This window comes from Brachyhypopomus gauderio, chromosome 4 (genome assembly GCF_052324685.1).
Source record: "Brachyhypopomus gauderio isolate BG-103 chromosome 4, BGAUD_0.2, whole genome shotgun sequence".
Classification (NCBI taxonomy): Eukaryota; Metazoa; Chordata; class Actinopteri; order Gymnotiformes; family Hypopomidae; genus Brachyhypopomus; species Brachyhypopomus gauderio.
In genome coordinates, this window is record NC_135214.1 from 12,698,676 (window position 1) to 12,725,433 (window position 26,758).

The following is a 26,758-nucleotide window of genomic DNA, read 5'->3' on the forward strand; positions in this document are numbered from 1 at the left end:
TGAAACAATGATAAAACATTAATGATTGTATTCAAAATACCACTGGGCCATTATTCAATAAGTTAATAGACTTACCTGTTATTTTTGTTCCATCTTTTGTCTCAGCAGGTACCCCCATACCAAATTCATTCTCTCCAATAACTCTGAAGTAATAGACTGCACCTTCTTGCAAATGCTCCACATTGTACATGAGACTGCGGCAATTGTTTGTCACACACACCCAGGCCTTTTTGCTAGCTTCACGTTTCTCAACATGATAAGCCTTTACAACATCTCCTCCATCATTCTCTGGAATGTCCCAAGTAACTGTGGCTGAGTCTTTTGTGACATCCTTAATCTTCAGATTAGTTGGTGGCCCAGGAGAATCAAGAACTTTAACAACCACTGGCAAAGATGCAGTTCCAACTCCATTATCCAGTGTAACAATATATTGTCCTGTGTCATTTCTTGTTGCCTTTTCAATAGTAAGAGATGTGTATGTTGCAGTCTTTTCTATGGTAGCTCTTGATTTGAGATCAACTTCTTCCTTACTCCATGTGATAGAAGGCACAGGTACTCCTTTAAATGGTGCTGTCAGAGTAAAGGAATTGCCATGCTTGACAATCAAAGTTTTTCTCATCTCAATGTCAACATCAAATACTGGTTCTTCCTTTCTGTCTATTGCTGCCTGTGGCTCAGAAATTGGAGATTGCTCACTAAGTCCAATTTTATTTATTGATTTAACTGCAAATACATATTCCACATCAGCTGTTAGACCAGAGACAGTGAACTCTAAGCTCTTTGTCATCTGGATGGCAACAGCAAATTCCTCAGCCTCTGCCTTCTTGTATTCCACACAATATCCAAGAATTGGAGTGCCACCATCTGACAATGGCTTATTCCAGGCAATAGTAATTGAGCTTTTTGTGTGATCCAAAATCTTTGGTTTAGTTGGTGGAGATGGCAGAAGTAACGCATCCTCTGCCCTTACAGAGACAGATGGTTGGCTTGGAGGACTTATGCCTGCTGCATTTTCTGCAAATACTCTGAATTCATATTCATATCCTCTTCTTAATTTAGATACTACAGTCATTAGGTCTTTTATAAGCTCTCTGTTGACTCTCACCCATCGAAGGCTTGATTTCTCCCGTCGTTCAATCACATACCCACAGATTGCAGTACCACCATCAGAAACAGGCTTAGCCCAGGTTAGAGTCATCTCTTCACTGGTCACATTTGTAATTTCAACATTTGTGGGTGCTGTTGCATAGGTGAATGGATCAGTGATTTTGATCATTTCACTGTCAAGAGGCTCACCAAGTCCAAAGTTATTTACAGCTAAAACTCTAAAGATGTATTCATTGCCTTTGAGAAGTTTTGTGACTTTGCATGCTCTTGATTTCAACTCTCCGTCTACAATTGTCCATGCCAAACTGCTAGTCTCTCTTTTCTGGACAACATAATGAGTGATTTCTGCACCACCAATTTCTTGTGGTGGTCCCCATGACAATGTGCAGCCTTCACCTGTAAGGCCAGTCACTGACAGTGGTCCTGCTGAAGGTCCTGGTTTATCAAGGATCACGCATTTTACTGGTGTTGTTACTGTTCCAGCAACATTCTGTATTGTGAGGGCATACTGTCCAGAATCACTCCTTATGCTGTCTTTCACCACTATCATAGTGTTGGTGTCTGTTGAAGATATCTGAATTCTTGCACTGAGTTGAATCTCTTTTCCATCCTTTGACCATGATGCCACCGGTAGTGGGCGTCCAGCAATGTCAGCACTAATCCTCAGGGTCTCTCCTGCTTTCAAAGCCACAACATCCCTGAACTTGACATCCATCATAATGCGAGGTGGATCTACATTATCTTTAACTGTGATAGAGCCTGTGTTATCAGATGGCTCACTGAACAGTCCTGCAGCATTCTTTGCAATGACACGGAAATCATATTGCTGATCTTGAGTGAGTCCAGTAACATCAAAGTAAGTTTCAGGAATATTGGTGAAATTGCATCTGATCCAGCGGCCTTGTGGAAGATCTTTACGTTCAACAATGTAACCTGTAACCTTAGCTCCTCCATCATACTCAGGTTTTGTCCAAGACAGGGATACAGAAGATCTTGTAATGCATGTAACGACTGGTTGACCAGGAGGATCACAAGGATCTCTTGCAGCTATAGGCTCACTCACTTTGCTAACCTTTCCAATACCAGCAATATTTTCAGCATAAACACGGTATTCATATACCATACCAGCATCAAGGCCAGTTACTTTGTATTCAGTATCCTTGATGAGAAGCCTGTTCACCTTTGTCCACAAAATACTACTCCTCTCTTTGCGTTCCAAATGATATCCAAGAACAGTACTTCCACCATCGTTGACTGGTTCATTCCATGTGACAATCATAAAGACCTTAGTGGCATGAGTCACACGGGGTGTAGCAGGTGGCCCAGGCTGCTTGAATGTATATTCTGCAGTAATTCCAGGAGAGTCAATGGGCTTACTCTTTCCATAGCGGTTCACTGAATATATACGGAATTGATATTCTGAACCATGTGTTAGTCGAGTTACTTTTATTGAATTTCTGGCAACGTTACTTGATACAATTTGCCACTCTGTTGTGTTCGTATCTCTCTTCTCAACAAAGTAGTTATTGATAGAGCATCCACCATCATACTCAGGGGGTGTCCATGATATGGTAATGCTATCAGCAGTTACAGCATCAACCTTTACTGTAGCTGGTGGACCTGGTTTGTCAAGAACCACAACATTAATATCTGTGGAAATGGTGCCTGCTGTATTGGCCAGGGTGATTTCATATTTTCCCACATGCTCAATGGCAGCTTCCTTTATGACAATCTTGCTTGATATGGCGGTATTGATTACTGTAAGAGAGGTTGTTAGCTTAAGAGGAAGGCCATCTTTCTTCCATGAAATCACTGGTTTAGGCCTGCCTCTTACAGGAACTTCAATAGTGAGATCATCTCCAGCTTTAACACTGAAAGTACTGAAGAGCAGATTTACTGAGGGTTCTATCTCTATGTCCTTTGCACACACGGGTACACCAAGTTCCTGGGGTTCACTCTTGCCTTTCTCATTCAGTGCAATTACCCTGAAAGAATATGTTTCACCAGGGGTAAGGTTGGTCACAGTTGCCTCTAGAACCTTTGCTGTGCAACTCACACCCCATTTGTCAGTGCCTTTAGGTTGCATCTCTACATTGTAGCAAAGGACTTTACTGCCACCATCATGTGCAGGTTTTACCCAAGTGAGAGTTGCACTGTTCTTGGTAACATCCACAAGAGTAACCTTTCCTGGAGGCATAGGTACCTGGGCAACTTTGACTGGATTCTTTGTTTCTGCCATCAGGCCAATTCCATACTCATTTACAGCACATACTCGGAAGTAGAAAATGCCTCCCTCTTGCAGTTCCTCGATCTTGAAGCTATTTTGTGTGCAGTTGCTTGTGACAGTTGTAAAAGCTTTCCTTGTAGATTCTCGCTTTTCCACAATGTAGTTGGTTATTGTGGCTCCACCATCAGTAAGAGGCGGCTCCCAGTAGAGTGTCACCGAGTCTTTCTTAATATCTTTGACTTCAAATGTTTGGGGTGCACTTGGTGAGTCAAGTACCCTGACATTCACAAATGAGGATTTGGTACCACTCTTGTTCTCAAGAGTCAAAACATATTTTCCACTGTCAAATCTATGTACATTATCAATTACAAGCATGGTATATGAACTTGTGGTCTCAATCAGTGCACGCTCAGTTAAAGTACCCTCTTCTTTTCCCCATTTTACAGATGGTTCAGGTCTACCTCTAATTCTAATGAACAGACGAAGGGATCCACCTGCACGAACAGAAACAACTTTCCTAAGGTCAGCATCAAGTTCAATCTCTGGCACTTCAACTTTTTCAGCTGCAATTACAGAGCCATGAACATCAGCAGGCTCCCCAACTCCCTCAGAATTAATGGCACAGACACGGAAGTTGTACTCTGCATTTTCCTTAAGGTTTTCAACTGTTAACCGTGTTGCTTGTAAACCAGATGGAGGTGTGCATATAGTCCATTCTTCTGAAGAAATCTCTTTCATTTCAACAATGTAACCTTTAATGTATGCTCCACCATCATTGGCTGGTTTACCCCAAGTCAAGGACACAGATGAGCTTGTATGATCTGTTACTTTAGGATGATGTGGTGGACCAGGTGGAGTTGTGGCATTAATTGCTCTATAGAACAGAGATATATCACTTAGTTCTCCAACACCAGCTTCATTCTCAGCAGCTACACGGAATTCATAGAAATGTCCATCTGTAAGGCCAGTCACTTTGAAATACAAGTCAGACAATTTCTGTCTATTACATTTGGTCCATCTTACACTATCTTTATCACGTTTCTCCAGATGATAACCAATAATTTTGGTTCCACCATCACAGTCTGGGGCTTTCCATGAGAGAATCATGGATTCCTTGGTTATGTCACTTGCTTCTGGTGTTGATGGTGCACTTGGTGGTTTGTATGGGTTGCGAGCAATTATAGCTCCAGACTCTAGAAAGTCACCAATGCCATATTTGTTAACAGCCATAACTCTGAAAATATATTCATCACCTGTTAGGAGCTTTGTCACCTTGTAACTGGTTGCTTGAACATTGGAATCAACCAGAGTCCATGATAACCTGCTGGTTTCTCTCTTCTCAAGAATATAGTGAGATATATTAGCACCACCATCCTGAGATGGTGCAGCCCAGAACAGATCACATCTATCAGACATTACTGCAGTTACATGCAGTGGTCCTGTGGGAGGGCCTGGTCTATCAAGAACCCTCACCATAATTGGGATTGTTTTGGTTCCACCACTGTTGCTTAATACAAGATCATAATGGCCACTGTCTAATCTTGTGCAGTCCTTGATTGTAATAGAGGCACATTTCTCTGTTGTTTTTACTTCAATGCGCAGTGTTTTGATCATTTCATTTCCCTCTTTCAACCACTGGACAGTAGGAACGGGTTTGCCATGGATATCTGCATAAAGTACTATATTTTCTCCAGCATTCACAACAATGACATCCTTGTACTTAGGATCAATGGAAACACTTGGAGGTTCAATTTCATCAGTTGTTGTAATTGGCCCAGTGCTGTCAGATGGCTCACTGAAAATGCCAGCAGCATTCCTTGCAATTACTCTAAATTCATATTGTTGGTTTTCTGTTAAGCCTGTGATTGCAAATTCAGTTTCAATCACATTTGTGAAGTTAACCCTCATCCAGTGTCCTTGAGGTAAGTCCCTCTTTTCAACAATGTATCCAGTAACTTTGCTGCCACCATCATATTGAGGCTTTGTCCACTGGATTAATACATGGTTCTTTGAGACAGAAACTGCTTCTGGAGTACCAGGTGGATCACATGGGTCACGAGCAACAAAACTCTCAGAAACCTTGCTCGGTCTGCCAATGCCAACAATGTTTTCAGCACATACTCTGAACTCATATCCTGCGCCTTCATCCAGATTGCATATCTTGAACATCGTATCAGTAATGAGAGTCTTATTCAGCTTTGTCCACAGGATGCTAGTTCGTTCCTTGCTTTCTAGATGGTAGCCAATTACTGAACTTCCACCATCATTGACAGGCTCATTCCATTCAATTATCATTTGATCCTTGTTGGCAGATTTGACATGTGGAGTTCCCGGTGGCCCAGGAGGTTTATAAGGATACTGAACAACAATTGCCTTTGATTCCAATGAGGTACTCTTGCCATATCTGTTTTCTGCAATTACTCTAAACTGGTACTCAGCACCGGTTTTTAACTTTGGTATTTTAAGTGATGTCCTGGCAACTGATCCGGCTACAGGCTCCCATGTTGTTGTGGTGGTGTCCCTCTTTTCAACAATATAATGCTTTACTTGGCAGCCTCCCATGTATGATGGAGGTTCCCATGATAGTACAACAAAGGAATTGCTTACCTCATTTACTTTAATAGGGCCTGTGGGTGGACCAGGCTTATCAAGAATGATAATTCCAATTTCTTCTGAAACTGTACCAGCACTGTTTGTTGCAGTAATTGAGTACTTTCCAAAGTCATCTTTACTGGCTTCGGTAATCTGTAAAATTGCTGATGTTGGTGTGTTTGAAGTGCTAATTCTGGATGTTACTTTAAGAGTTTCTCCATCCTTCAGCCAAGTAACTTTTGGTTTGGGACGACCAAAGACGAGTATTTCCAGTTTGAGATCACCACTGGATTTGATACTATACGTATTGAATTGTAGTTTTAAGCTTGGCTCGATTGTTAAGTCATTAGCAATGACAGGGGCTGCAAAGGGCTTTGGCTCACTCTTTCCTTTTTCATTGAAAGCAAGAACACGGAACAAATATTCCTGGCCAGCTGTTAGTCCAGTGACTGTGCCTTCACATGTTTTGACAGATGTTGCAACACCCCATTTATCTGTTCCCTTTGGCTGCATTTCAATCAAGTAGCCTGCAATTCTGCTACCACCATCATGCTCTGGTTTATCCCAAGCCAGAGATGCACTGACTTTTGTCACATCAGTCAACATAATGTTTCCAACTGGTAGAGGTACTTCAGAGACCTTTGATGCAGTCTTTGTTTCAACTGGTAAACCAACTCCATATTCATTTTCAGCCATAATTCTGAAGTAGTACATGGCCCCCTCTGCAAGATTTTCCACCTTGTAGCTTGTCTTGGTACACTTAGTTGAAACATTAGCATATGCTTTTCTTGTGGATTCTCGCTTATCTATAACATAATTTTTTATTTTTGCACCACCATCAACAAGTGGTGGATCCCACACCAGTGTAACAGAGTCTTTCTTAATGTCTTGCACTACCAGATTCAAGGGTGCTCCTGGTGTATCCAATACCTTTACGGCCACAAATTCAGACACAGACCCACTACTGTTCTGCAAGGTAAGTGTATATTTTCCAGAATCCCTCCTGTCACAGGAGTCCATTGATAGCTGTGTGAAGTATAGACCCTTTTCAATCACTGCTTTCTCTGACAATTCTCCTTCATCTTTTGTCCATTTGATCTCTGGTGTTGGTCTCCCCTTGAAAGGCATATTAATTCTAACTGACCCTCCAGCACGCACAACTATGCCTTTCCTCAATTCTGAGTCAAGATGAATTTCTGGAACTTCAAGTTTGTCCTCTGGTTTGGCAGTCCCAGGGATAACTGCAGGCTCACTAATGCCTAATTTATTAATGGCGCATACCTGAATCTTATATTCCTGTTGTTCTGTTAATTTGCTGATTTCAAATTTATTAACACGCAAGCCAGTTGGTGGAGTGCACATAGTCCATTCTTCCACATCAGCTTTGCATATTTCAACAATGTATCCTTGAACAGGACTTCCGCCATCATTAAGAGGCTTTCCCCATGCCACTGAAATAGAACTCTTTGTGGTATCAACCACATGTGCATATGTGGGTGGGCCAGGTTTATATTTAGGATCACAAGCCTTATAGTATGACGTTGGTAAGCTTGCTTCACCAATTCCAGCTGCATTTTCTGCTGATACTCTGAATTCATATTCATGATCCTCTATCAGGCCTTGAACTCTGAAACAAACATCGGAAACTTTCTGTCTGTTGCATCTGATCCACTTAATACCTGAACGGTCTTTCTTTTCAATAACATAGCCAACAATTTCACTGCCCCCATCAGTCTCAGGTGCTCTCCAGCACACAGTCATGGAATCCCGGGCAATGTTAGTCACCTCCAAAATCTGTGGTGATCCAGGGGCTACAAATGGATTTTTCATTAACACAGATGGAGTACTGATCGGCTCACTGATGCCATATGTGTTGACAGCCATTACACGGAAAGTATACTCATTGCCTTCAAGAAGTTTTGTAACTTTATACATTGTGGCTTTACAGTCACTAGAGACCACAGTCCAGGCAAGACGACTTGTTTCACGTCTTTCAATAATATAATGAGTAACAGTGCTTCCTCCATCATGTTTAGGGGGACGCCATGATAATGTGCATTTATCGCTCAATAGTCCTGTGACATGAAGAGGTCCTTCAGGTGGACTAGGTTTATCCAATACTTTCACTCGGAATGAAGCAGTCTGGGTGCCAGCAATATTAGTGAGCTGAAGAGTATAGTCACCAGCATCATTTTGGAATGCATCCTTTATGACAATCACAGCTCTAGTCTCAGTGTTCTTGATCTCACATCTGATAGTGTTTTCAATTTCCTTATCACCCTTGAACCACTGGATTGTAGGTACAGGTTTTCCATGAACATCTGCATCAAGTTTGAAAGAATCTCCAGCATTCACAATGAGAGTCTGAGTGTATTTAGGATCAATTGAAAATTTGGGTGGCTGTACTTCATCCAATGCAGCAATAGGTCCACTGTTGTAAGATGGTTTACTGATAGTTCCAACAGCATTCTTTGCAATTACCCTGAAGTCATATTTGTTTCCCTCTGTAAGCCCACTGACAGTAAATTGGGTTTCAATGACGTTTGTGAAACTAGCCTTTGTCCAGCGTCCCTCAGGCATGTCACGCTTCTCCACATTATAGCCAGTGATAACACTTCCTCCATCATATTCTGGCTTTGTCCATTGAATTGTTATTGAATTCTTACTTACATGAATTGCTTCTGGAGTACCAGGTGGATCACATGGATCACGGGCCACATAGCCCTCTGAGATTTTACTGCATCGACCAATGCCGACAATGTTTTCAGCAAGGACTCTGAACTCATATTCGATGCCTTCTTCTAAAGGACTCGTTTTGAATCTTGTTTCTTGGATCAGTGTCTTATTAATCTTGGTCCAGAGGATACTGTTTCTCTCTTTCCTTTCAAGATGATATCCAATAATGGAACTGCCTCCATCTGAAACTGGTTCATGCCACTCAACAACCATATAATCTCTTGACAGGGATGACACAAATGGAGTTCCAGGTGGGCCTGGTTCTCTATATGGGTACTGAACAACAACACTTGAAGAATCTAAAGCATAACTCTTGCCATATCTATTCTGAGCAATAATCCTGAACTGATACTCGGCACCAGTTTTCAGTCGAGGTACCTTCAATGTTGTTCTTGCTAGGGACACAGCAACATTCTCCCATGTGGTGGTGGTTGTGTCTCTCTTTTGCACAATGTAGTTTGAAACTGCACAACCACCAGTGTATTTTGGAGGATCCCACGAGAGTGTAACACTTGTTAATGTTACCTCATCAAATCTTACAGGGCCAGATGGTGGGCCTGGTTTGTCAAGGGTAATAATTTCAACTGTTGCATCCTTTTGTCCAACAACATTTGAAACATTAATTCCATACATTCCACCATCCTCTCTGGCAGCTTCTTTGATACTAAGAATTGTGCTTTCTGGTGTATTAGAAATGTTCACTCTTGTTGTGAATTTGAGGGCTGTGCCATCCTTTGTCCATGTGACCTTTGGTTTTGGACGTCCAGAAACTGGAATTTCAACTCGTAGGTCCTTTCCAACAAGAACACTGTAGTTGCTAAATGCAGGTCTAACATCTGGTTCAATTACAAGATCCTTTGCTTGGACTGGGACAGCAAGGGTTCTTGGATCACTCTTTCCCTTTTCATTAACAGCAATTACCCGGAAAGTGTACTCTTCTCCAGGATTCAGATTACTAATAACAGCCTCTAATGATTTCACATTAGCACAGCCTGACCATTTCTCATTGCCCTTCACTTGCATTTCAACAAGGTACTGATGAATTCTGCTACCACCATCATGTATTGGTTTTTCCCAGGCAAGAGAGACACTTGTTTTTGTAACATCTACAACGCTTAATTTTCCAGGGCACTGTGGGACTTCTGACACTTTCAAAGGATCTGTAATATCTGCAGGTAACCCAATACCATGTTCATTTTCTGCAAGAACTCTGAAATAGTAACTGCACCCCTCTTGAAGTGGTTCAATTTTCCAAGTCAATTTATGACAATTTGTTACAACAGCAGAGAACGTTTTTCTTGTAGTCTCACGCTTCTCAACAATGTAATTTTTTATCTTTGCTCCACCATCCAAGTTTGGAGGTTCCCATGACAGAGTTACTGACTCCTTTGTAATTTCTTGTACTTTAAGGTTAACTGGAGCACTAGGTGTGTCAAGAACCCTCACACTGATAGTTGCAGACTTCACTCCAGAAGAATTTTCTGCAAACACGGTGTATTTTCCACTGTCAGATCTGCTGACTTTGTCAATGACAAGTATAGTGTGGCTACTTGTAACCTCAATTTGTGCTGTCTCTTTAATTGAGCTTTCATCTTTCTCCCACTTAATTTGTGGTGCGGGACGCCCTCTAATGGGAATGAAAACTCTGAGAGATCCTCCAGCTTTAATACTGACAATTTTTCTGAACTCAGGATCAATAGTAAGATCTGGTTCTTCTGTCTTGTCCTCTGGAGCAATGTGACCTTCAATATCAGCATGCTCACCAACACCAACCTTGTTAACTGCACAAACCCTGAATTTGTATTCCTGTTTTTCTTTCAGTTTGTCTGCTGTAAAGCATGTTGACTTAATGCCTGTTGGTGGGGTGCACATGGCCCATATTTCATCCTGACCTTCCTGCAAAGGCTTTACCTCACATGACTCCACAATATATCCTTGGATTTCACACCCACCATCATAAATAGGTTTTCCCCATGCAAGTGACACAGATGATTTGGTTGTATCTGTCACTTTAGGATTATGTGGTGGGCCTGGTTTGAACACAGGATCCAGAGCCTTATAGAATACCGTTGCTGAGCTAGCCTCACCAACCCCAACAGCATTCTCAGCTGCAACTCTGAATTCATAGAGGTGGCCTTCAAGGAGTCCAGTAACTTTAAATGTTAGATTAGTGACTGTTTTTCTATTGCATCTGGTCCATCTAACACCTTCTTTGTCATGTTTTTCAATGATGTATCCAGTAATAGGAGTTCCACCATCATTTGTAGGTGTCTCCCAAGTTAATACCATTGAGTCTTTCTTGACATTTGAGACTTCTATCCCCTTTGGAGCAACTGGGAGCATAAATGGATCCTTAATGAGGACTGGATCAGACTGAAGTGCCTCACCAACTCCAAATTTGTTCACTGGCAAAACTCTGAAAATGTATTCATTGCCCTCAAGGAGTTTTGTTACTTTTAAAGTTGTATCCTGAAGTTTAGGTTCAATAACAGTCCAAATCAGTCTGCTTGTCTCTCTTTTTTCAACAATGTAGTGAATGATTTTGCTTCCACCATCTTGTTTAGGAGTTTTCCATGCAAGAAAGCATTGGTCACTGGTAACACCTGTGATGGACAATGGACCCTCAGGTGCTCCAGGTTTATCTAGCACAGTAATATTGATCTGGACAGCTTTCTCACCTCCTGGATTTTTGAGCAGCAGAGTGTATTGGCCACTATCAGCAAGTTTGGTCTCTTTTACAGACAAACATGTAGAGGTATCAGTGTTTTTAATTTCACGCTGAATAGTGTTTCCAAGTTCTTGATCTGCCTTGATCCAGTGAATTGATGGTACTGGTTTACCATGGACATCTGCATCTATCTTGAAGGTCTCACCTGCATTTACAATAATTGTTTGTGTGAACTGTGGATCTATACTGATGCGGGGTGGTTCAATCTCATCCTTTGCAGTAATGGGCCCAGTGCTGTAAGATGGTAAACTAAAAACTCCTGCTGCATTTCTTGCAATAACACGGAACTCATATTTATTGTCCTGTGTAAGTCCTGTGGCATCATACTCTGTCTCAATAACATTGGTGAAGTTTGCCTTCTGCCAGCGACCTTCAGGCAATTCTTTCTTCTCAACAACATAGCCAGTAACTTTGCTTCCACCATCATACTCAGGCTTGGTCCATGTGATTGTTATTGAATCCTTTGTGATTTTAACTGCCTCAGGTGTACCCGGAGGATCACAAGGATCACGGGCAACATGACCCTCTGAAATTTTGCTTGCCCTTCCAACACCAACAATATTTTCAGCGTATACCCTAAATTCATATTCAAGTCCTAGCTCAAGGCCCGTTGTCTTGTAAGTTGTGTCCTGGATTATACTTTTATTGAGTTTAATCCACAGAATGCTATTTCTCTCTTTACGTTCAAGATGATATCCCAAAATTGTACTTCCTCCATCAATAACTGGCTCATTCCAAATCACAACCATACTATCTCTGGTAGAAGAATGGACAAATGGTGTTCCTGGTGGACCTGGAAGTTTGTATGGATACTGTGCAACAACACACTCTGAGACAAGATGAGAACTCTTCCCATATCTGTTTTCAGCAGTGATTCTGAACTGGTATTCAGTGCCTGTTTTCAATTTTCCAGCTTTAATTTTTGTTCTGGCTAGATTACCTGCAACAACTTCCCAGTTTGTTGTAGCTGTATCTCTCTTTTCAACCACATAATTGTTAACAGTGCAGCCTCCATCACATTCTGGTGGTTTCCATGAAATAGTCACACTGTCAGCAGTTACTTCTTCAACTTTTACTGGACCAGTTGGTGGGCCAGGTTTGTCAAGAACAACAACTCCAATATCCACTGATGTCTCTCCAGCTGTGTTTGAAAGTTTGACGTTATACTTGCCAACATTATCTCTGCATGCCTCTTTGATCACAAGATTCAGCTGGGTATCTGTGGAAGAGAAGTTAACTCTGGAGGTTTGCCTAAGTGGTGCAGCATCCTTCATCCAAGAGACTGTAGCTTTGGGACGAGCAATATATGGAATATCTATTGTCAAATCTTCTCCAGCAAGGACACTAAATGTTGAGAATAACAGCTTAGCAGATGGAATTATTACAAGGTCTTTCACAATCACTGGCACACCAATTTGCCGAGGGTCACTAGTGCCTTTCTCATTCCTTGCTGATACACGGAACATATACTCCTCACCATGAGTTAGCCCAGAAATAACTGCCTCTGTTTCCTTGACAACAACAGCTTGTGTCCATTTCTCACTGCCTTTACTCTGCATCTCAACAACATATGCCACTACTCTACTTCCTCCATCATGTTCCGGTTTTTCCCATGACAAAGTGACACTTGTCTTTGTAACATCTTGAAGTGCAACCTTGCCTGGGGGAAGTGGTTTTTCCGACACCTTGACCGATTCAGTGGTTTCAATCGGAAGGCCAATGCCATATTCATTCTCTGCCAGAACTCTAAAGTAGTAGTTACATCCTTCTTGAAGGTGATCAACAGTCCAAGTTGTTTTGTGACAGTTAGCATTAACTGTAGCGTAAGCTTTTCTTGTAGCCTCACGCTTTTCTACAATATAGTTCTTAATCTTGGAGCCACCATCATTTAGTGGAAGATCCCATACAAGTGAGACAGATTCTTTAGTAACATTGCTGATTTTAAGGTTTTGTGGTGCTCCAGGTGTATCTAGCACTCTAACCATTACAGAAGCTATCTTGCTCCCAGAACTGTTCTCCACAGTTAAATTATATTTGCCACTGTCAAAGCGATTCACATTTCCAACTATTAATGAAGTAAAAGATGATGTGCTCTCAATGGTGGCTCTATCCAGAGGTTCGTCATTTTCTCTTGACCATTTCACCTCTGGAGATGGTCTTCCTCTGATTGGCACAAAAAGTCTTAATGTGTTGCATGCTCTGATATTCACAACCTTACGAAGATCAGCATCCAGGTCAATTTCTGGTGGTAAAAGTCTCTCTTCTGCTTTAGGTGAACCAGGAACAGATGCAACTTCACCAACGCCCTCACTGTTAACAGCTGAGACATTGATTTTGTACTCCTGATTCTCCTTAAGCTTAGTTATTGTAAATGATGTCCCTTTCAATCCACCTTTAGGAGTAACAATTGTCCATTCTTCCTCACTGGTTCCAGCAAGACATGTCTCAACAATATACCCAGTGATTGCAGATCCACCATCATACACTGGCTTATTCCATGCAAGTGTGATGGAAGAACTTGTCGTGTCTAAAATCCTTGGGTTACCAGGTGGACCAGGTTTGAACAGTGTGTCTGTTGCTTTTATGAAGGGAGTGGATGGGCTTGGTGCACTGATTCCTGCAGCATTCTCAGCAGTAACTCTGAATTCATATTCATGCACTGGAACAAGTCCTGTTACCTTGAAATGCAAGTCAGTAACCTTCTTTTTGTTGCATTTCACCCAGCGTAAGCTAAGCCTGTCTCTTCTCTCAATACCATAGTTGGTGATTTCACTTCCACCGTTACTGGCAGGAGCTCCCCAGCAAAGCACCATTGAATCCTTGGTGACAGCTGTAATCTCAGGAGTTTGTGGAGGGTCAGGTGGAACATAAGGATTATCTGCAATTGTTGGCTCAGACTCAAGAGGTTCTCCAACTCCATACTTATTAATAGCCATAACTCTGAAAATGTATTCATTTCCTTTGAGCAGCTTAGTTACCTGATATTGAGTAGCCAGTAAGTCTGATGCCACATTTGTCCAAGCAAGTCTACTTGACTCTCGTTTTTCAATTACATAGTGTTCGATGTTTGCCCCACCATCATCTGCAGGGGGAGCCCATGTAAGAACACATTTTTCTGCTGTGATTTCAGAAACTTTAAGAGGTCCTCCAGGTGGCCCTGGTCTGTCTAGAACTTTAACATTGAAGACATGTTTAGCAAATCCACCAACATTAGTAGCTGTCAGAACAAATTCGCCTCCATCTTTTCTGAGGGAATCCTTGCTAACCAAGGATGTAGTGATATCTGTCATCTTCATCTGTAGTTTAGATGTGTTTTCAACATCCTTTCCATTCTTGGTCCAAACCATTGATGGTAGTGGCTGCCCTGCAACATCAGCATCAAGTTTGAAAGTTTCTCCTGCTCTTACAAGCACAATGTCTTTGAATTTGGCATCAACCATGATTCTGGGTTCTTCAATATCATCTTTACAAATTATTGGATCCGATGGTTCTGATGGATTGCTAATAGCTCCAGCTGAATTTCTTGCAAATACTCTGAATTCATAGGAGGCATCCTGTGTTAGACCACTAACAGTGAATGTGTTTTCAATAATATTTGTGAAGTTAGCCCTCATCCAACGTCCAGATGGAAGATCCCTCTTTTCCACAATGTAACCAGTAATCTTGAACCCACCATCATATTCTGGCTTTTCCCACTGAACAGTAATTGCATTTTTAGACACATAGATTGGTATAGGCTGACTAGGTGGATCGACTGGATCAAGAGCAAGCATAGGTTCAGATGATTTGCTTGGTTTCCCAATTCCAGCTGCATTTTCAGCCATCACCCGGAACTCATATGCAGTGCCAGACTCTAATCCAGTTGTTTTGAACAGGTTTCCAACCACAATACCCTTGCTAATTCTTTGCCAGATAATGCTGCTCCTGTCTTTTCTTTCAAGATGATATCCAATAACTTCACTTCCACCATCATTAACTGGTTCATTCCAGCCAACTGTCATTGTGTCCTTGGTGAATGCAACAACTTTGGGAGTACCTGGTGGACCAGGAACTTTAAATGGATATGCAGCAACTACAGTCTCTGAGATAATTGGATGTCCTGCACCATATCTGTTTTTGGCCTTGACACGGAACTGATATTCCATTCCTGTGGTTAGACGAGTTGCTTTAAATGTAGTTCGAATTATCAGTGAGGACAGTTCTTCCCATGTCTGGCTAGTGGTCTCTCTCATTTCTACAACATAGTTATTGATTGGTACACCTCCATCATTTTCAGGAGACTCCCATGAGAACTCAATGGAAGTGCGAGATATTTTATCAAATTTAATTGGTCCTTTAGGTGGCCCAGGGACATCGTGCACTTTGACTATGATATTGTCAGTAACTGAACCAACTATATTCTTCCCTGTCATTGTATACACACCACTGTCACTTCTTAAACATTCATTTATGGTTAGGATAGTAGAAATAGAGGTGTTTTCCACTGCTGTCCGTTGTGTTTGCTTCAGTGGTTGATTATCTTTCTGCCAGGTTATTGTGGGTTTAGGACGCCCTGTAACAGGTACTTCAACTTTTATGTTATCTCCAGCCTTTGCTATAACTGTCTTCTGACAGACACCACGCAGATCAAATTCCGGTAGTGTGCTTTGTTCTTTTATGATAACATGCTTGCTTTCACGAGGATGGCTTCTTCCTGATAGGTTTACGGCCATTACATGGAATACATACTCTTCATTTTCATTTAGGTTCTTGACAGTAAAATCAAAAGCCTTCACAGTGGTCACATGAACCCACTGGTCTGTTCCTTTCTTCTGACACTCAACGACATATCCAGTGATTCTGCTTCCACCATCATGTTTTGGTTTGGTCCAGGCAAGATTAACAGAGTTCTTAGTAACATCTGTAATTGCAACAGTTTCAGGAGGAGCTGGTGCTTGAGATGCTCTGATGGGATCCATGGTTTCAACTGGTTCACCAATTCCAAACTCATTTTCAGCAAATACCCTAAAGTAATACTCTGAGCCCTCTGACAAATTTGGAATTCTAACAGAACATGTTCCACATTTTGTCACCACGGTAGCATAGGCCTTTCGAGTAGCTTCTCTTTTTTCTATTATATAATTAGTAATCTTTGCACCTCCATCAATAAGAGGCATTTCCCAATGCAATGTAACACTTTCTTTGTCAATGGCTTTTGGTTTGAGATTCAGAGGTGGACCTGGGGAGTCCAAAACTTTTACATTCACACATGCAGTCTTCTTTCCAGCAGCATTCTCTAATGTCAGGTCATATTTCCCAGCATCACGTCTATTACAATCAGGAATGACTAAAAGGGTGTAGGACTCTGTATTGTCTATATTTGCATGAGTTTTTAGGTTGGTGTCTTCCTTTGTCCAAGTTACGGTAGGAGTTGGACGCCCTTTAATAGGAACAAATAGGCGAATGGAGCCTCCAGCTTTGACAACTAGTGTTCTTCTCAGTTCAAGATCAAGCTCCAGGTCAGGAATTTCTTCACGTTCAATTATTTCAACTAGGTCTATTGTTTGTGCTGGTTCCCCAACTCCCATTGCATTTATTGCACTAATTCTGAAATAATACTTTGCTCCAGCCTGCAAGCCTGAGACAACAAATTCAGCGATCACCAAGGGTGTAGTTGTATCTTTAACCCATGCCTCTTCTCCTTCCTTTTTATGTTCAACAATATATCCTGTAACATCCATTCCACCATCATCAAGGGGCTTGCCCCAATGCAGTTCTGCTGTGGTTTTTGTCGTATCAGTGACTCTTGGGTTGACAGGGGGTCCAGGTACACCTAACAGTCATAGGAAGACATATTATGGAAAATTACATTATTTGATTTCTTGGATCAGGCAAATTGCATATTAATGTGACTGTGAATTCATATACCATATGGGAATTGCAATTCATAAATTATGTGAATTTACATTCAGCTCTGGAAAAATGGCATAGGTGATAGAAAAGATGCACTGGATTAAAAGTGAATTTACTTACGTGCCATGACCTTTGTTGTAATGGGTTGAGATGGCTCACTGGGTTCCCCAAAACCAGCCTTGTTTTCAGCGGCTACTCTGAACTGATATTCAGTTCCTTCAATGAGGCCTTGTACTTCAAAATGAAGATCAGGGATTGGTTTCTTTGTTGCTCGTGACCACCTCATGCCCTTCCTTTCCTTTTTCTCAACCATGTAACCTAAAATATCACTGCCTCCATCATCAGCTGGTCTCTTCCATGTAATGGTTGCAGTCTTTCCACCAATATTTTCTACTTCTGGTCTTCCTGGAGGGCCTGGGGGACCTACAAAGAGGAATGTTTTAAAATGCAGGTACAAAAATGGGACTTATTGCTTTTTAGTTTACAATGTTACTTACCATAATTATCCACCATCTTCACTGGCTCTGAATGTGAACAATCACCTGCTCCAGTACGATTGACAGCAGAGACACGGAAAATATATTCATTTCCTTGGATAAGTTTATTTGCCACGAAGTGGCAGTCAATAACCTTTTCAGCAAGAATGGTCCAAAGAAGGCGGGTTGTTTCTCTCTTCTCTAGAATATAATGCTCAATTGCAGATCCACCATCTTCATGAGGTGGAGTCCAGGTCAATGTAACCTTTTCAGAGGAGATACCACTTGCATCAACTGGTCCTGGGGGTCCAGGAACATCCAAAACAGTCACTTTTACATTCTCCTCTTTGACACCAAATGGATTGCTTGCTGTAATTGTGTACTCCCCTGAATCCTTCCTGCTAGCATATTTGATTGACAGAGTAGATGATGTAGGTGTAGTTTCAATTTGGCATATATCTGATGGCTTGAAGAACTTCCCTCCTTTTGACCAGGCTGAGCTTGGTGCAGGTTTGCCTGTAATACTTGTTGCAGTAATGACTATTATGTCTCCAGCTCTGACTGTAAGACCTTCTTTTACTGTTGGATCAATTGTAATGATTGGTGCCGCTGTGGGTTAAAGACAAATTAAATTAAGTACATATTTGACTAAAATACAAATATATGACTGAAGTAACATTGATAATATATTTGATTTGCATTACCATATTCATCTGTGCAAATAAGAGTGTCGGTTTGCTCAGATGGTGGACTTATTGCACCAGCTGCATTCTTGGCTCTGATTCTAAATTCAAACTTGCATCCTTCCTGCAGATCAGCCACAGTATATGCGCATTCCACAACATTTACATGGTTGGCTTTCACCCAGACTTTGGCAGGAAGGTCACGTCTCTCAACAATGTAGCCTGTAAGCCTGTGTCCACCATCATATTGAGGCTCAGTCCACTGAAGTGTTACAGTACTTCTTGTGATGCTAATCACATCAGGTTTCCCAGGAGCATCTAAAAAAAGCCATTATAAGTTTAATGCAACTTAAAATGTAACAGTGTACAGTCAAAGAATGCTGAATGGGCACAACATGTTTACTTACCAATAGCATCTAAGGCAACTAGTGGGCCAACTGGTGGACTTGGCTTACCCACACCAGCCAAATTTATAGCCATCACTCTGAACTCATACTCCAGACCTTCAGTTAAGCCTTTAACTTTGAATTCTTTCATTTTTAAAGGTGCTGGATTAGCTCTCTTCCATAACATGCTATTTCTTTCCTTGAATTCGACATGGTAACCTATAAGGAGAATATTTCACATGTACTTCAATTATTCTCTCTCTCTCTCTCTCTCTCTCTCTCTCTCTCTCTCTCTCTATATATATATATATATATATATATATATATATATATATATATATATATATATATATATATATATATATATAATTATTTTATTTTTTTTTGCAATCAAAAATATTCAACCCCCCAAAGATTTTAAGGATTTATCAATATATGTTTTTTTCAAATAGCAAGATTCTGCTTTGGATGACTTCTTTATGAGTTGAGTGATACATAAAATCAGAACAGAAAATGCATGATATAGTATTTGTGTGTAACAGTATATTTTGTTAAGATAGCCATGTCACAATTATTCAACCCCTATATAATATTGTTGTTTTTAAAGCTTTGTGACAGGTTTTATTGACTAAAGTGGAGTTGAAACATAACTAAGCCTTTGAGAACTCTATAATGATCCTTCATTTGCTTCAGCTGTGATGCATATATACTGTAAACCCCACCCATGAAGGAATTCAAGGTGGGTTGCAATTATGGGAAAGACAAAGGAGCTTCCACAAAAGCTGAGAGAGGAGATTATTTCATTGCACCTAAAGGGCCTTGGGTATAAGAAGATTTCCAAAAAATATAACATCCCAAGAGACACCATTGGGAGCATTATAAGGAAGTTTAAAACTTATGGAACAGCTGCAAACCTGCCTGGTCGTGGAAGAAAGCCCTTAGCCCGTATCAAGGTCCCTTAGCAACTTAGTCAGGACAACTAAGAAAAACCCCCGTGTGAGTGCAAGACACCTACAGAATGACCTGATGAAGGCTGGAACAAGTGCTTCAGTAGCAACTATAAGACGTGCACTGAATAAAAGAGGACTTCATGGCCAGACTCCAAGACGCACTCCACTCTTAACCACAAGGAACATCAAAAGTCGACTAGAATATGCCAGGAGGAATTTGGATAAGGCTACAGAGTTTTGGGAGACAGTTCTATGGACTGATGAAACCAAACTGGAACTGTATGGACATATGGACCAACGGTATGTCTGGCGTGCGAAAGGCCAGGCTTACGACCAGAAGAATACCATCCCCACAGTCAAGCATGGAGGTGGGTCATTGATGATGTGGGGCTGTTTTTCTGCAGCAGGAACTGGTAATCTTGATTGTGTACCTGGCATCATGGATTCTCAGAAATACCAGGCCATTTTAAAGAGGAACGTGATGGCATCTGTTGACAAATTAAACCTTGGCAATCATTGGACCTTCCAGCAAGACAATGATCCCAAGCACACCTCCAAGTCAACCAAAGCTTGGTTGAGAAAAAGATCATGGGATGTCCTGGAGTGGCCTTCTCAGTCCCCAGATCTAAACCCGATTGAAAATCTTTGGTGGGGTTTAAAGAAGGCCCGGAAGCACGGAAGCCATCAAACATCACTGAACTAGAGGCTTTTGCAAGTGAAGAATGGGCCAAGATTCCAATTGAGAGGTGTAAGAAGCTTGTTAGTACTTACCAAAAACGTTTGTTGGAAGTTATAAAAGCTAAAGGATGCTCCACAAAGTATTGAAGCAGGGGTTTGAATAATAGTGCACATGCACATGTGTACAAAGAGTTATATTTTTCATTTGAACTTCAAAGTTAAGTCAACTTCTGTTGTCAAAATAACTCAAATATGTATTAATAAATACTGTTTGTTGTTTAATGAGGTTATTTTGTCATTCTTTCATCCACATCTCTATAATGTCTTTGGAGTTGAGGGGGTTGAATATTTCTGATTGCAACTGTATATATATATGTATGTATGTATATATACAGTATATATATATATATATATATATATATATATATATATATATATATATATATATATATATATATATATATATATATATATATACACAACATTTACAGTTAAGACATACTGTAAAATATTATATTTTCACTTTTCACCTGTAATTGGTGAACCTCCAGTTTTCCTTGGATCTAACCAAGCCAACATTGCTGAGTCATGACGCATACTAATGATTTGTGGTGGAGGTGGTGAATCTGGCACATCTGGTGAGAAAGATTTGAATGAAAGTTAAGAAACCACATTGCCACTGTGTGATTATTTTGAGACAGTATTGCAAGTGTACTTACTGAAGGGATGCTTGGCAATCATAGGATCAGATTTGAGACCCTCACCAATTCCATATTTGTTTTCTGCAGAAACTCTGAAAATATATTCTGTTCCCTCATGGAGTCCTGACACTCTATGGGTGTTGGTCTCCACTGCTGATGAAACTGTTACCCACATATTGGTAATAGAATCACGCTTTTCAAGAATGTAGTTGGTAATTTCTGATCCTCCATCATCTTTAGGAACACCCCATTTCAGAGTGGCTCCATCAGCTGTAACTTCCTTAAACTTGATAGGTCCTACACAAATTCCTGGTTTGCCAACAACTCTGACAAAGATAGTGGATTCCTTTAAACCAGCACTGTTACGAAGAGTAATGGTGTATTTTGATGCATCACTTCTCTGGCAATCCCGAATCAATAGAGTGGTATTAACAGCAGTAGATTCCACACAGACTCTTCCTGTGTCTGTCAAATTTTCATCTTCACCCTTCTTCCAAGAGACTGTCGGGGCAGGTTTGCCAATTATGGGAATTTTCAGACGAACAGTGCTCCCTTCTTTTGCAATATAATTCAAGTTTGGCAAATCCCGTAAATCACAGCTGGGCATAACTGCACCATAGAAAGAACAATAATATTAGTAATAAAAATCAAGAAATTAATACATTACTAAAACACATCTTATATGAGAGAGAACTACACTCACCAAGAACATCTTTTGCTATGATGGTGAGCTCCCTCACTGGACCATTACCAGCATCATTTATTGCCATTGCTCTGTATTTGTATTCTCTTCCATCAATAAGATCTTTGGCACTGTACTGCATGTTCTTTGATCTTAGAAGCTCCTTCCATTTGTCCTCGCCATTAAGAACTTCAAGCACATAGCAAGTAATTCGACTACCTCCATCACAAATAGGTTTCTTCCAAGATAGAGTGCATGAATCCCTGGTTACAAGCAAAGGCTTGAAATCCATGACTGGTCCAGGTTGTTCTGAAAAATATTTAATTGATTTAACTTAGCCATCCAGCCATCATACTCAGAGTGAACTGACATTATTGATAGTGAAATTATCAATATGGAAAAATGGCATATTCCTCATGGAAAATGTTTTTTAAAAAGACCTTACTTACCTGATGCTCGGACAGCATCTCCTATTTCACCAGGTTCACCAACACCGTACTTATTTTGAGCCATGACTCTAAAGTAGTATGATCTACCAGGTTCCAGATCTTCAATCTTGAAAAATGTTTTGTCACAAGTGGTTGTAACTTTAGACCATGCCTTTCTCTCTGCATCTCGTTTTTCTATAACGTAACCTGTAATCTCACTTCCACCATCAATTAGTGGTTCATCCCAAAAGATGGATGCATTGTCTTTTGTTGTCTCTTTCACCATCAAGTTTAATGGCGGACCAGGGGAATCTGCATTGTTGTGAATAAATTGTATATATAAATACAGTATAAATCAGTATTTTAGGTATTTGCACTTCGTCAAACTTAATAAATTAACCAAAGACACCCATAACCATGAGAGCTTACCAAGAACCTTGACAATAATTGTGTACATCTTCATACCACTGACACTTTCAAGGTTGAGAACGTATTTTCCTGCATCATTTCGATTCACTCTGTCCACATGAACCATTGTCTCAGAATCTGTGACTTTGATGACAATTCCTTGTCTCTTCTTGATGTTGGTGTTCATCTTGGCCCAGGTGACCTTTGGCATAGGACGACCTTTTATTTTGGCACGAAGTTTCATTCGAGTGCCAGCCTGTAACACCAAAGTATCCTTCAGCTCTGCATCAAGTTCAGCCTCGGGTGCGACTGAAACAAAAATAAAAATTACATTCTGGGTTAGAATAAAGTAAGCAAGATCATTGTGTCATGTGTTACATAACAGGAATTATATAATTTTTTAATCATATTTCTTATAAATCATTAACATACCAAACACATCCTTTGCAACATGTTTGTCTGGGACTTCACATGGTTGACTAAAGCCAATTTTGTTCACTGCACTAACACGCAGTTGGTACTCTGATTTCTCCAAGAGTCCAGCAACAACATAGTGTGTATCCTGAAGATTCTTAGGGACATTGCAACGGATCCAGTCTGTTGCATCTGTTCTCTTGCATTCGACAAGGTAGCCCAAAATCTCACTTCCTCCATCATTTGCAGGCTTAGTCCAAGACAAGCTAATAGTGCTATTACTTGTGTCAGTAACCTTCGGGGAAACCGGTGGACCAGGAGGCTCTGTGGGTGACACCGTAGATATTAACAGAAATAATAATATATAAATTAAAACATATCTCTGTATGGATAATACTGAAATTGGGCTTACGAAGAGGATCAACTGCAGCAGCAGCATTTGATGGTTCACTGGGTTTGCCAAGGCCAGCTTTATTCACAGCAATAACTCTGAACTCATACTGAGTTCCCTCGGTGAGACCTGTGACATCAAGCGTTCTATCTAGCAGTGGTTTCCTGTTGAGCTTTGTCCAGCAGATTTCCTTGGTTTCACGCTTTTCAATCATGTATCCAAGAATAGCTGAGTGGCCATCATCAGAGGGTTCCTTCCAACTCACAGTCATTTTCTCTTTTGTGATGTTTGTAATTATTGGTGGATCACATGGTCCAGGAACAGCTGTAATGGCAAATGCAACACATAAAACAAAAACCAATAAAAAACCCACATACAGATATATACACTTTCAATATAAAACTAAGAGAATGCACATCTTACTGAAGGGATTCCTGGCAACAACAGGATCTGACATGGTGGCATCACCAGCTCCATATCGGTTCTCAGCTCGAACACGGAACTGGTATTCATGACCCATAATCAGCTTCTCCACAGATAATTCAGTTACATCACCACCGACTTTGGCTGAAACTTGGGCCCAGTTTGCTCTACTTGTCTCACGCTTATCAACAATGTAATTTGTAATCGAGGAACCACCATCTGCAAGTGGAGCTGTCCAACTCAACTTCACACGATCAGAAAGCACCTCTTCAATTTTGATAGAGGCAGGTGGACCAGGTATATCTACAGAATGGACAATAATACTGTTACACAACATAGCAGCATAATTCCTGTTCAGTGAACATACACCATATAAATGTTTCATTATGTGCTAACTTTAAGTTGAAAATGTACTATACAAATAGATACTCACCCAAAACTGTGAGCTGTATGTCTGCAGTCTTAGAACCACTTGAGTTCTCAGCAAGAACAGTGTACTTTCCTGTATGAACTTTAGTAACTTTAGGGAAGTTCAGAGAGAATAGATGTCTTTTTTGTGACATCTGCATGTCCTGATCAGCTTTCAATACATTTCCATCTTTGCTCCATGTCACCTTAGGGATTGGTTTGCCAAATATTTCAGCCTCAAGGCAAACATCAGACCCAGCTCTCTGGGGCAACAGCTTCTTCATCTGGATTGGAAGTTCTATTCTAGGCGGTACTGTGAGGAACAAAAGAATTGTGTCTAATTAAAGTAAAAAAATGTGCATGACTGAATTCAAATTCATTGGTGAAAGACCTACCATTTTCTGCAGATATTAGAACAGGGTCTGTGACTTCAGATGGTTTACTAATGTTAACTGCTGTTTTTGCAATAACTCTAAACTGGTACTGGGCACCTTCCTCCAATCCAGACACTGTGTACTCTTCCCTGGGCACATTCTGACTGCTTATGTTACAGCGGATCCACTTGTCTCCAGGAAGCTTCAAGGCCTCAACATAATAACCAATGATCTTGCTTCCACCATCATGCTTTGGTTTGCTCCAGATCAGTGACACTGTATTCTTGGTTATGTCATGTACTTCTGGTTTACCTGGACAATCTGTGGCACCATACAAAAATGTGTTTTCAGAATAATACAATTTGTCATACATATGCAAATTAAGACTGACCCGTATATTGCACTGTAGTGCAACTTACCCACAGGTGTTCTTGCTGTGACAAAATCTGTCTTCTGGCTTGGTTTACCCTGACCTGCACGATTAATTGCAGATACTCTGAAAGTGTATTCCAGACCTTCAATTATTCCACCACAAGGATACTCAGTTGTGCGAACAACTGAATCGTTAGCTTTAACCCAAAGAAGACTATTTCTCTCTTTGCGCTCAATGTAGTAGCCAGTAATAGGGCTACCACCATTGGATTCAGGTGCATCCCAAGCCAAAAACATGCAGTCTTTGTTTGTCTTCGTGATGCGGCAGTTCAATGGTTCACTAGGAACATCTGAAAAATGAAAATAAATTGTTTTTCCTAAGCATCATGTCATTATCAACCTTTTTGCAAGAGTGGAATTGTTACATTTTCAGCTTACCAAATGGGAATTTAGCTATCATCCTCTCAGATGTAATGGGGTCTGAAATTCCAAAGCGGTTCTCTGCCCGAACACGGAAGATATACTCCTTTCCTGGAACAAGTTTTCCAAGTCTGCAACCAGTCTTGCCACAGCTGGAAAGGGCAGTTACCCAATCACCTCTGGTAATGTCACATTTCTCCACAACATAGTTAGTAATATTACTACCACCATCTTCGAGTGGCTTATTCCAAGAAAGCGTGCAGGCATCAGCGTCAATGTCACTGATTTCAAACGGGGGCTCAGGTGGTCCAGGGATATCTGCAAAAACATTTGTTGTTCATATGAATTGTGTACTAGCCAGTTGTAATTAATGATAATCAGGACTTTAATTACAAAAAACAACTTTCGGGAGGTTTCTCAACATTACCTAACGAAGTAGAAATACTAACCTAGAACAATAATTTTCATAACTTGTTCCACTTTGCCTGAGCTGTTCTCTGCAACAAGGCTATACTGAGCACTGTCTGTTCTTGAAAGATCTTTTATGATGAGTACACACAAGTTGTGGGATTTGTGCACTGCGAGGCGACTTGATGGGACCACATTGTCATCTCCACGTTTCCACTGGCACTCTGGTGCTGGCTTTCCAGAAACAAGAGCTTCAACTCTGACTTTTGCTCCAGCCTTTGCAGTAATAAGCTCAGGCATAATAATCTTGGGTTCCACTGAAAATCAGACAATGAACAAATGTCATCAACAATTGAAATTCCAATCAATGTTTTGATCAGATGACCATAGTTGTTTCATCAAATACAAAATGACACATCACTTACACATTTGTTCTTTTATTTCATATGCTTCTTTGGTTTCAGTGGGAAGACTAGCTCCCATGGAATTTCGTGCAGCCACTCTGAAGCGATATTTCCTTCCTTCCTTTAACCCAACCACAGAGATACATAAATCTTTGACTACAGTATATGGTGTCCATTCCACTTTCTTTTCTTCTTTTGGTTCTTCCTCTATGACTTTTGGAGGTGGGGTCACAGGCTCCACAGGAGGCTGTGCCTCACCTTCAACCACCACTGGTTCTTTGGGAGGTTTAGGCTTAGGAAGTTCAAGGAACTCAATTATGTAGCCATCAATCTTAGCTCCACCGTCTCTCATTGGTTTCACCCATCCCACCTTTGCACTGTTCTTAGTAATCTCCAAGACATCAACTTTCTGTGGGGGGTCAGGCTTGCCTAAAAAACAAAAACAATTAACCAAGACACTCCAGAATCTG

The 26,758-nt window shown here is 40.8% G+C and overlaps 1 protein-coding gene across 1 annotated transcript in view; it reads right to left on the minus strand.

Annotated features, from left to right (window-relative positions):
- ttn.1 (titin, tandem duplicate 1) overlaps positions 1-26,758 on the minus strand; it is a 142,949-nt gene that overhangs the window by 26,083 nt on the left and 90,108 nt on the right. The window contains exons 158-176 of the mRNA XM_077002317.1: positions 26,310-26,717; positions 25,926-26,201; positions 25,495-25,794; positions 25,104-25,406; positions 24,706-25,005; positions 24,336-24,623; positions 23,903-24,205; positions 23,501-23,803; positions 23,107-23,412; positions 22,696-22,983; positions 22,288-22,578; positions 21,860-22,147; positions 21,175-21,765; positions 20,986-21,090; positions 18,849-19,046; positions 18,463-18,759; positions 17,780-18,367; positions 17,403-17,705; positions 76-17,202 (exon numbers count right to left, since the gene is read on the minus strand). Coding sequence (XP_076858432.1) covers positions 76-17,202; positions 17,403-17,705; positions 17,780-18,367; positions 18,463-18,759; positions 18,849-19,046; positions 20,986-21,090; positions 21,175-21,765; positions 21,860-22,147; positions 22,288-22,578; positions 22,696-22,983; positions 23,107-23,412; positions 23,501-23,803; positions 23,903-24,205; positions 24,336-24,623; positions 24,706-25,005; positions 25,104-25,406; positions 25,495-25,794; positions 25,926-26,201; positions 26,310-26,717 — 22,863 coding nt within the window. The remainder of the gene's footprint in view (positions 1-75; positions 17,203-17,402; positions 17,706-17,779; positions 18,368-18,462; positions 18,760-18,848; positions 19,047-20,985; positions 21,091-21,174; positions 21,766-21,859; positions 22,148-22,287; positions 22,579-22,695; positions 22,984-23,106; positions 23,413-23,500; positions 23,804-23,902; positions 24,206-24,335; positions 24,624-24,705; positions 25,006-25,103; positions 25,407-25,494; positions 25,795-25,925; positions 26,202-26,309; positions 26,718-26,758) is intronic.